At 37.8% G+C, this 12,250-nt stretch overlaps 1 protein-coding gene and 1 long non-coding RNA gene across 4 annotated transcripts in view; both read right to left on the bottom strand.

Moving 5' to 3' along the window:
* The window catches only part of LOC309968422, a 69,585-nt gene extending 68,417 nt beyond the window's left edge, over positions 1-1,168 (bottom strand). The window contains exon 1 of the long non-coding RNA XR_014326572.1: positions 745-1,168. This is a non-coding gene — a long non-coding RNA (uncharacterized lncRNA). The remainder of the gene's footprint in view (positions 1-744) is intronic.
* A 7,630-nt stretch (positions 1,169-8,798) lies between these two features.
* Positions 8,799-12,250, bottom strand: part of MON2 (MON2 homolog, regulator of endosome-to-Golgi trafficking) — a 124,061-nt gene continuing 120,609 nt past the window's right edge. For all 3 annotated transcript variants that reach the window (XM_082849674.1, XM_082849675.1, XM_082849673.1), the window contains one exon: positions 8,799-10,747. In XM_082849674.1, the coding sequence (XP_082705800.1) occupies positions 10,584-10,747 (164 nt within the window). In that variant the 3' untranslated portion in view covers positions 8,799-10,583. The remainder of the gene's footprint in view (positions 10,748-12,250) is intronic.

The raw sequence follows: 12,250 nt of genomic DNA, 5'->3' as shown, positions 1-12,250 counted from the left end.
GACCTGGACGGTCCCCGAGAGGCAGCAAGCAGCGCTCCCGCGCTTCGCCCGTCGCGCTCCCGCCACGTCTCCGGGCTGTGCCGCCCGCTCCCCTCCCTGCGGTGGGGGCTGGGCGGCGGCTGGGCCCCCACCGTTGCCGCGCTCCCTACACCCGCGCGAGGCCGGCTCTCCGCCCGGGAGAACGCCGGAGCGCTTCCCGCACAGGCAACACCGACTCCGGCGCCGCAACCAGAAACCACGGCACAGCCCAGAAGTCCCCAGGCCACCGGCTCCCCAGCACCCTTCGGGGAAATCTCGTGCACCTCTGCAGGAGGCGAGAATAAAACAAACAAAAACCCCGTAAAACTGAAACCGGGCCGGGCGGCGGCATGGGTGGCAGTGGCAGCGGCAGCAGCCGGCGAGCGCGGACACACGCCCCGTCTCGCGCTCCGCTGCTCCAGTGAGTCCGGACGAACCATAGAGATCACTTAAGGAGGCTCACGCGCTACTCCCACCACGTGACCGCCCCGCCAGGCCGCCCCCCGCGCCGCCATCTTACATCCGGGACCGAGGCGGCGTCCCTTTTCCCCGACTTGGCAAAACTTCGACGTGTCACTAGAAATCAGCCCCCAAAGGGGGGGACCCCGATTCCACGTCACCAAAGTGCTGAGGCCGTGGGCCATTCCCCCCAATCCGCTTTACGGGGCAAAGAGGAGCCCCTAACTTCTCTCAGTCTTTGCCCGCAAAGAAAATGGCGGCACTTACCGCCGTCTAAGTGGACACGTTGTCTTCTGGCCGGGGTTTAAAGTTTCTGGCACCTCCTTTCGCATCCGGCAAGGACACCGCCACATGCGCTCCACCCCGCGGCGTGGCCGCCGTGCTACATTACGCAGAAAACCGGCGGGAAAGCTGCTGCGCGGCTTACTTTAACGCGCAGGCTCCTGGGACTTGTGGGTGGTTTCTTTTCTTTTTTTTTTTTTTTAAAGGCCAAGTTTGGGAAAAGGCCGACTGCCGTAAGCCCCATCTGCTTCGGGGCCAGGCAAGTTACTTTTTGTCTCCCATTTTGAGACTTTCTGTGAAGTTAACAAATCATTGTGAAGAAAAAGTAAACAGGGGTTGCCAGTTAAGATATGGAGCGTCTAGTTAAATTCAAATTTCAGATAAACGAATAGTTTTTTAGTATATGTATGTCCCATACACACACAAAAAATTGTTTATTTGAACTTCAAATTTAACTGGCGTCCTATATTTTTATCTGCTAAATCTGGCAATACTGTTAGTCATCACGCTCCTGAAAATCCAGACCACATAACAAAAGTAAGGAATGGAGGAACTGAAGAGTGTGTTCAGATTTGGAACTGACTCTGCGTGGAGACTTTGATCCCTTCACGAAGGCCAGAGAGCTGAGGTCCAGACTCCAAACTACGCACAAGGGACATCCATGTGCTTTTTGGACAAGTACGTTTTCTATTCCTTTAAACCAGCACAATCTAATTTTGATAACATCCTCTCAGCCAAAGAATTTCATGCAAATTAAAGATTACGTAACACTGGGTTTTCATTTCTATTCTATATAGTATTGGTGATGGGACACAATTTCTTGAACAAATTTTCAAATTAAAAGGCATCCTGCCTGACATGTTTCAAAACAAAATTTGTAATATGCAAATTAAGAAAATAAAATATACTTGGTTTATTTGGGCTTTTTTGGCTGTGCCACTTGGCTTGTGGGATCTTAGTTCCCTGCCTGACCAGGGATAGAACCCAGGCCCTTGGCCGTGAAAATACAGAGTGTAACCACTGGACCATCAGGGAATTCATTAAAATATACTTGGGGGGCTTCCCTGGTGGCGCAGTGGTTGAGAGTCCACCTGCCGATGCTGGGGACACGGGTTTGTGCCCCGGTCCGGGAAGATCCCACGTGCCGCGGAGCGGCTGGGCCCGTGAGCCTGTGCTCTGCAGCGGGAGAGGCCACAACAGTGAGAGGCCCACGTACAGCAAAAATAAATAAATAAAAATAAAATATACTTGGGTATGCCCACAAACTGACCGATCTCAATGTCATGCTTGTACGCATTTTAAAGCAACTGCTAAAGGCAGTTTGCCTGCGATGTCCAATCTGAACTACTTCCAATTAACAATATGTATTTTTGTATATATTGAACATACTTGCAATTAAGTGCCTTACTTGACAAAGTTGACAAAATTGACTGCATCACAGTGATGTTTACCACAAAGTCTGTAGAAACTTCACTAATAGTTTATGATTCACACCACCTTGTTCCCATAAGCAATGATTGGGTTGCCATGGCCGTCATCCCCCACTGCTCATTCACTATACACTGGACCACATTATCCTCCACCATAGCAAATGTCATTTGTCATAATGGTCCAGATATTCAAATGGTCATCAAACAGTTATTTGGTCTACAGTATACAGATACATTAGAGCAATAAAATTTCCAAATAAATTTAGTCATTACACTAATTGTATCAGATTCCTTTCCACAATTAACCTGTTTTTGACAGTGTTGACACCAATGTACTCATCATCCAGACACAATGTGCTGTTATCAACTCTTTCTTTTCCTCCACCCATAATATCCAGAATCTAATCATCCTTTCCTTTCCTAATGTGAGCATGCTCACCTTATCAATCCTTCACCATGACCTCACAGCAGAAAAATTGCAACAGCTGTAGCCTACCTTAGCTCTCCCTACTCTATACCTCTTCCACTTTATCCTGCTTATAACTGCAAGTTTATCTTCCTTAGTTTCATAATATACTCCTAAAAATAATCACTCCAAACTCCTGCCACCTCAAATCTAAATTACTCTGCTTGGCTTTCAAGGAATTTCATGAACGGGCCTCAATCCTTTACCATCAACCTTGTTTCACACAACACATCGAAATGTACTCTCTCTGTTTCCTCATATCTCAGATATATGCCTTGCTCGCATTATTTGTCTTTACCTGAAATACCCTCAAATATCCTTTGGACCCAACTAGCTATCAGCACCTGGAAGCCCCCAGTGACTTCTGTCCATACAGCAAGGATACAGTTATGAATATACACAATAGTAGGTTCTCACTATGCTGTGGTTGTCCAGTAAAAGACAAAAAAACTATCTTTTTGTGAGAAGGTATGGGTTTTCTGACCATTTCTTGAATGACGTGGGCCAAAATTTTTGTTCTATGTAACATCCACCAGGTACTGTGTGCCCTGGGACAGTTCTTCACAACACTCCTTTTTAAAATCCTAATAAACAACTCTATGAGTTAAACACTACTATGAACTCTATGTTACAGATGAGGAAGCCAAATCAGATTAATTAACCCAAGGTCACACATCTAGTAAGTAACAGTGCTGAAATTTGAATCTAGGAAGTCTAGCCCCAAACTCTGGGCTCTTAACCACTAAGCTACTGGTTATAATATAACCTCTTATAACAAACTACAAATCAGTAAGATGTTTTAAACTCTCAGACCAAATAAAAACCCAGTGCAGCTCTGGAGGTCCCAGTCATTAGACAAATCTTTTTTTCACAGTACTTCATAGTTATGTTCAAGTGTTTTTGTCCCAATTCCTATTCATAGAAATAGTAACTGTCTAAAAAGCATTTCAATTTACTTCAGTAAGGCTTGGATTTTAATGAAGTGCGGATCATTTTTGTAAAACGTGAATCTAGCATGGTGTAGAAAAAACTGCTTTTGAAATAAGAGATGCTTATTCAGGGACTTCAGCTATGTGTCTCTAAGTAAGTCGCTTGACCCGCTAAACCTTGACTTCCTCCTCTAAAATGAGTAAAATTAATACCTTCCTTGCAGGAACTGCTGTGAGAATTAAAAGGAATAATATAGGCAAAGCCCTGGCTGACACATACTAGGTCCTCCAGAAATGATGATTAAAATTAGAAGTTAGAAAAATTACTATAACTACACTTAACTTCTGTAAATACTATGGAGGAATCTTTCAGAATACATTTATTACGCAAGCCAGGTTTTCAAGAAGGAAATTTTAAAACAAATTATTTGTCTTTGAGAGGTGGAGGGATGGTCTGTCATTGCTATAGGTAGGCAGTTTCAAAATTAGCCTCACTAAATTAAAAATAAATAGGAGGGCTTCCCTGGTGGTGCAGTGGTTGAGAATCCGCCTGCCAATGCAGGGGACACGGGTTTGAGCCCTGGTGCAGGAAGATCCCACATGCCGCAGAGCAATGAAGCCTAAGCGCCACAACTGCTGAGCCTGCGCTCTAGAGCCCACAAGCCACAACTACTGAGCCCCTGTGCCACAACTACTGAAGCCTGCAGCCTGGAGCCCATGCTCTGCAGCAAGAAAAGCCACCGCAATGAGAAGCCCACGCACCGCAACAAAGAGTAGCCCCCCGCTCTCCATAACTAGAGAAAGCCCGCACACAGCAACGAAGACCCAACACAGTCAAAAATAAATAAAATAAATTTAAAAAATAAATAAATAAATAGGAGTGCTCATAAAACTAAAGAGATAATTAAGAGAGTCTAATCCAGATGAGGATTATGTTCTTTACTTGACCTAAAATTTTAAGTTATAAATCTTTCTTTCTAAACTGCTGATATTTCATAATGTCCTTCTGACTGTATATTCTTTTCTTCATTTCATATATTAATAGTTTCAACAAAGGTCTCAAAAACACATCTCCATTATTATATTTTATGAAAGTTTTTCCAAGTTCATACAAATGTTTCAATCACTTATGAAGTCTTTAAACAGAGGCAATGACATGGGATGTCACTGAAGTGTTGAACCTCGTGGGGATGAGGATGCAAACAAAGTATATGAAAGAAAAAAAATGAATAATTTATCAGATCTGAAAGTAAATTCTCAAAGTGGTTATGACTTTAAGTTATACTGAGAAAACTAGTACTGCTGGAACATAATTAAAAACCTAGAATCATGCTGAGTGGTAACTGTAAAGCAAATTAAGGATCTATGTAATCACAGCCGTATCTATGCAGTTTTTGCGAAAAATCTATCCTAGGCCACAAAGAAAATTTGGGTTTGAAGCCAAGAGACTTTCATGATTATAATACATAACTGATACATCTCAACAACATAAAAATTGCAAGGAGGAAGTGTAACAACAGCAGTATTACTTTCAAGAACTGTGTCGGGAACTAAAAAAGAATCTCACAAAATTAGATAAATATATCCAGTCTGACATAAACACCATATGGTAACTGCCTTAAGAGACAGGAGTTGTATGTTATGTGTTAAAATTATGACACAGAGGTAGTAAAAGCTGGAAAGCAAATGCAATTTGCACAGTTGGGTCTGAAGTCTAATATTTTATTTTTCTAGATAAAAAGAATAAGATTGCAATATTATAGCTTTGGAGTTTTTCTCCATCTAGTAAAAGTTCATGGAAAGGAGCAGTTGGTATTATATTGCAACAGTTTCCCACAATGGTGACATGGTTTAGCAGATCTTCCCTGGTGGCACTGTTTATTGAATGTTTAAAATAAAATTTAATATAGCCACATTTGCAGCAACTGAAAATGATATCAAAATTCTAGAGTACAATAATTTTCTTTTTTTCTGAGGGGCTAGAATCAATCCCCCAGTGTGATTAAGAATGTTTCAACTGACCTCTGTATCATTACAAGCATCAACCATATGGATACCAAATACACCCAAGAAAGACTTGAAGATGAGTACTATAACATTCCAGGTCTTCTATCAAAGAATACTGCTTTCAACAGAAAAATAGAAACAGCTGAAATACATGGGCAATATGCTGCTTCTAAGTCCTCCTTGAAAGTAGGCACCATGCAAATATTATAAATCAACGAATATTTAGATAACATAAATATAAAATAGTTCAAAGTATCTGCCTCCAAAAACAAAGACCTCCCCCCAAAAGGACAAAAAAACCAAAAACTCATGAATGAGTCTAAAGACTCCCTTTTGAGAAAAGTGGTATGATCTCTCTATTTACATAAAAGACATGATTGTTCCAAGTTTAGCTGCTGAATTCATCATATTTATAGCAATCTCATTTTGTGAGCATCCTGGCTGCCGAATCTTGTAGATTCGGAAAGACGGTAGGAGCTATAGCCACATATTACTTTAACTTGTTCAGCTATTTTGAAATGGCAGGGGGACTCCACCTTTGCAAAAAACCAACAGTGGCCAAAGTAGAAGGTATTTCCAGAGTCTCATTTAATAGAAAGGCAATTGGCAGTGGCTCTACCACTAACAGCTCTGTTTCTTCTTAACAGATATAGGTGAAATTAGAAGAAAACCTGGAAGAAAAGAGGCAGAGAATGAAAGAGAAATGAGAGGAGAAAAAGAGAAACTAGGGGAATGTATAAGAAAGGAAATAAGGTAAACATACAATTTAAAAAAGGAGAAAAGGGGAGAAAAATATATAGTCAAAGATCTCAATTAATAGTACAGTAATAAATTTATCAAACAACTACCCCAAGAATGTCATTACCAAATCAACTCAAAATTCAAACTATTTTGTTTTCTCTAAAGAATGAGTGAGTAACTCATTATCATCTGTTTTAAAGATAAGAAAACAGAGGCTTTGAAAAGTTAACAGGCTTGAAACTAAAGAAGAGGCAGAGCCTCAGCTTCTCACAGCCTCACAATTCCTCAGGATTACTAAGAGTTGTTTATATTCACAAAAGGATCACAACATGCTCCTTATTTAAAGAGAGCCAACACTGTTAGACATTCAAAATTACTAGATTTGTAAGAAATTGGTATTTATCTAAATCCTCTGAAATAGTTTTTATATAAGATAGACATTATAACTTTCTTTCCCAATCTATAAAAACTCTTCATTCAAACTGAAAGCACTACTCTACTTACCAGAGATTAAAAGCAAATTTAATTCAAGTGATTTTGAAGCATTAAAAACTGCTTTCCCATAGTATATAAATTGGTAACACGCCAGGCGGTACGAACTCCTGGTTCTTCTCACAAATGGTTTAAAAAAAAAAAAAAAAGCAAAATTCACTCTAATAATGTAGATAAATACAACCCTGCAACACTAAGCATAGTAAAATGTGGTACTTTACACAAGATGAGCATATCTGCCCCAAAGGCCAAACCTGATAAGTAGAAATCTAAAGAACATACTAGGCTGCTGGCAATGCTTTCATGAGACCATTTTTGTCTACATTTGTGGTAGTTTTCCATTAAAAAAAAAAAAGTAATCAACAACATTCTCGGCCTGGACATAGATTAATTCTTCAGAGGCTTCTACATCTCCATGATTAATTTCTATAGCAATCACAGGTACTGTGAATCACAAGAACTGTGCCTTGGCTAGCCAGATGTCACATCACCTACAGCAGACTCTTGAGGATTTGGTTGCTCGTCTGAATTATTCTACATTTGAGAAGAATATATTAGTCATTATATAATAACTACACTGTCATTCATTAACACAGTGTAACAATGATAACCTCATTAATACTCTTGAGTTGACTCTTTGGCCCAATGGTTACCTAGGACTAGAGGTACCAAACTGTGATGATGAACAAAATACTCTAAGGTTACAATGAGAAAGGACAACCTAGTTATTGGCCTGCTACAGAATTAAATTAAGTGAATGTTACTCATCACAGGAAAATATATGTGCTGAATTGTTCATCTCTTCCTTCTGGTACTAAATATAATTTAAGGAATATAGCAAGAGATGAATAATAATCACACAGGGGAAAAATAGGTAAGAAACAACATAGCTGTTAATAAAATTTTAAATGAAAGCAAGTGAAAAGTGGGTCTAAGCCAGACTTTTATGCACCTAACAGGCTTCTCAGAAATGAATGTTACTCACAAAAGTATACAGTAAAACTAACAAAACTTAACACTAGTTTTTATAAAGAAATACGAAATAAGAAACTACAAAATGACCTTTTCCTTTTTGGCATTATAGGAAACTAAAAAGTAAGTTATTCAAGTTGAAAATTAGTTTGTCTCCTTTTTAGTGGAAAAAATAGCTAGAAAAGGACTTTAATCCAATTGTTGGCATATGCCAGCTGTCCTGCAATCCATATAAGACAGGTACTGTCAGGGACAAAAGGTGATTACGTGAGGCTTAAAACTCATTGTATTTATAATATGTATCCCACAGGACATTATTACTACTGTTTCAAGGACCAGTCATAGTCTCAAATGTGCTATAAAATGATCTTAGCTTTGGGAGCTTCCTTTTTGAATCTTCTAGCATCTATCAATAGTAATCTCACACAGCCCAGTTCTTCTAGTAACTAAAGAAGGCAATTTATACCAACAAGACAAGGGCAATGTGTTAACCTCCCCAGGGATCAGGATATTTTAGAAAATGCAGCCTTGACTCAAGGGAATGAATTGCTAGTAGTGATTCTTGGGGGCGGCAGGAGATATTCTGGGAGGAAAACCCTGTCAAATTATACCACGAAGTGGGCAGCCCACTTTGCTTGTCACTAAGACTGGGATGATTACCATACTATATGGTATTTACAAATTCACTATATTTATGCCTTTTTTTTTTCTGTAGGGCATGGTCCTAGTATTGAAAACTAATACAATGTTAGCTAAAACTACTCAGTTTATATAAATATATGCTGCATACCCTTGACTCACATCTAACTTTCACTGGAGAATAATTATTCTGATTGCAATTGATCTGTTATTTCTCAAGAACAGACATATTTTTACTTCATGTAAATTCATGGCAATATTTTTAACGTGTTACTGAATTGGAACACTACCCTTCTTATTCAATTTCAACACTTTATCAGTGATATGCAGATTTTTCTAATTCCCAGTTTAACATATCCAAATACAGAAAATAAACTAAATACACAGATTGAATTTTTTTTTCCACAACTTTCTTTAAGGAAATGCTGAAGATAGAAACTAGGAAATGCCATATTTTACCTTAATTTTAGGTGAAATTATAAAATAGAAATTCATTAATTAGTGTTAAGAAAAATAACATCCCCTCGAAAAAAAACCTTATCACATGTTTACAGATACTAGTGCAAATTAAATAAATACACAATTACAACAGCCTCAACATTGTATCTAATTCATTACTCAATTTTAATATCCTCTTGTAGTTTTATACTTATTCTAGAGAGGCTGAAATTTATAAATTCTATTAAAATTAAAGGCCTTCCAGAACACTAAAATAATACTAAGACCATCGTAATTTCTTACGAATAATCATTTTTAAACATCTTTGAGTCTTCACATAAATAATTATGAAAGTTTAACTAAGAAAAATATAATATCATAATCCATTAAAGAAAAAATACAGTGAGCTAGGCCAGTCAGTTTTTTAAGAAATAATTAAGTTAGTGTATTCAAGAGCCTCTTCTTCTTCACTAAGATAGGAAAGTGAAACAAAATTAGCATTTTACTCCATGGCAGAAGGTTTACTGTACTTCTAAATGCTTCACACCTCTAAAAATACACTTCTCATTGTTTTAGAATACACACATATTTTATATTTGTGGGTTAGCACAGTTATTTGCTTCTTGAGAATATGTTACAAAATGAAGCACTCAAATGAACAAAACCTCACTGCAAAATTTTAGGAAATCTAAGATTATCTTGCCTGGGTCATATTTCAAAGACAGTGATCAATGTTGTTAGTCAGTGGGGGAAAAAAAAAAGATCAGTAGAAATATAAAATAGTCTTTAAAATCCAGACAGCAAATATAAAAAGAGACAGACTTAAGTGAAATCTGGGAAAGATATTTAAAGAAATGAGGTATGATGGAGCCATAGTGCTACAATTTATCTCAATATATTAAGTTTTAATAATAACCTATACTTCAAAGTTGCAATATCAGCAAATCATAAACTATCTGCTGCTGTGTTCTCATGACCTTTCTGGTCAGATGTTTAATAGTCACTAGTAAATACATTTAAAATAAGCATTAAGCTAACTGCGTGATCATACGATAAGCATATCTGCCACTTAAGAAGGCAAATTATAAGTAAAAATGTAAGCAAACAATTTTGTATTAGTAATAAATAGTTTCAAGCATTTAACATTATCAATATTTTAAAAATTTAAATAATAAATGCAACTATTTTATACAGAACTGTACCATTTATTATACACACAAGTATATCAGTTCCCTTTGTTTACAAAGGCTGGTTATAGACAATATGGAATGTTACAGTACCATCTTGCATAAAATTTTAGTACAATTTTGTACTAGAAAAGGGGTGCAAAAACACCAGCCTAATAAATCTGACAAAATGAAATATCTTTTCTTTCTTTTTAAAAAGTACATCATTAACACATACACCACAAACTGTACATAAGCTTACTTTTAAATCACCAACTGAAGATATGGTAGCAGGTATGCTGTAGTATTAACTATCTCTCCCATCAGTTTAATTTATTAAAGGCTTGCACTGCTACTCATTCAGGAACCTTTGTTGACATGTAAGCTTGTAATATGAATTACTTAACTCAGGTAAGTACAATTTAAAGGAGGCTAACAACAGCTGCCAAGAATTATTTGTAGTAAGAAACGTCCTTCTCACAGAAAATTCACTGAGGAGCAAACATTTTTGTATATCATTCTTCTTTAGATTTATTGTAGCTGGTCAAGATTCTCCATTTTGAACTTTGGATGCTGGTGGTTGCATGAAATCCTTAAAAGGAACTAGTGCCTCTTTAAGTGCAGAGCAGACTTCTGAAGATGAGCAGGTGATGCATTCTACTAAAGTTGGGTATAAGGCAATTACTTGTGCCCAGGTATTTCCATCAACTGTAATGCAAAAAGTATAAAACCTCAAAAAAGAGTGGATTGAAATGGCAGATTATCCAGTTAACATAAACACAATCCTTTAAACACAAGGCAAAAAAAAAAAATCCAAAATATGGAAATTCCTCAAGCTTGTACCTTTTCTTTCTTTAAACTTTGGAAGACTTCCTGCAATATTTAATAAGGTATGAGGGAAAAATATATGATCAGTGTGAAGAATCATCAATACCACCAAATTTGACAAAGTACATTTAAAATGATACTTCAATATGTGAAGGTCTTGGAAGCTAAAAAAACAACTCAGAATAATTCAAACCTTTGTCATTTTCAATATAATAGCCAGAGAAGAAAGTGTACTTTTCAAGAACAATTAGAAAACAATTCAACTTTTTATGCAGTTATATGCTAAAAATATACATATATCTTAAATAATTTTCCTAATAATGTCCTCAATATTGATTTTAACTTCAAATGACCACACATAGATCCATTCTTCTCTTACACTGTTTGCTAATCTTTAATGTATCTGACTAAGTTTAAGCTGTAGTGGGGAGGGACATTTCTGCCTTCCTCATCACTATTATGAACAGCTAGTACAGTTATATGTTATTTGGTGAATGAACAAAAGTGTTGTATTGGGCTTCCCTGGTGGCGCAGTGGTTGAGAGTCCGCCTGCCGATGCAGGGGACACGGGTTCGTGCCCCGGTCCGGGAAGATCCCACATGCCATGGAGCGGCTGGGCCCGTGAGCCGTGGCCGCTGAGCCTGCGCGTCCGGAGCCTGTGCTCCGCAGCGGGAGAGGCCACAACAGTGACAGGCCCGCGTACAGCAAAAAAAAAAAAAGTGTTGTATCACAATTACTTTGTGATTTCCTTATACTCTGAGATCACATATTACATTTCTATTTTCCTATAAGTACTGTGTGTATTGTTGAGAGTGCAATACACGATAAAACCTGATGACAGAGTTTTCTTAGAAAGTATATGTATATGGCACTTGGCAGAACGCATCTCAAATTGCTGAGGCAGTGTAGTATAAAAGAAAGAACACTATACTACGCATAACGAGCTTTGGTTCCGTTTTTCACTCCAATTTACTGAGTGTCAACTAAGTGTCTAAAAACCTTTCTGAAATAAGTTAGTGCTGGGTGTCCCTGAACAAGTCAAATAATTTCTCATATCTTGACTTTCACTATAGAATAAAGAAATGAGGTTCTCAAACTAGTGTCCTTCAAGTTACTTCTTTAAAAAAACTGATGGTCAAATAAGTTTGGCAAATGTTGTACATATAATCTTCCTTTTGGGGGATTCATAATTCACACAGGTTCATAGTTAAAGAACAGGTTTAACTCTTATCCAATCCAAGGTTTCCAAAATTAATTTGATTATGGAATTTTTCCCCATTCAATATCTACTGACATCCCTCATCATTAATATTCATTCCTTAGTACATATCTTGGGAAATGCTAACCTGCTCATTTAATCTCTTCTCCACCTCAACAAGGGCT

This window comes from Leucopleurus acutus, assembly GCF_964270905.1.
Source record: "Leucopleurus acutus genome assembly, chromosome: 11".
Classification (NCBI taxonomy): Eukaryota; Metazoa; Chordata; class Mammalia; order Artiodactyla; family Delphinidae; genus Leucopleurus; species Leucopleurus acutus.
Note: the sequence above shows the minus strand (reverse complement) of the source record. Positions and strands in the feature narration are given on the sequence as shown.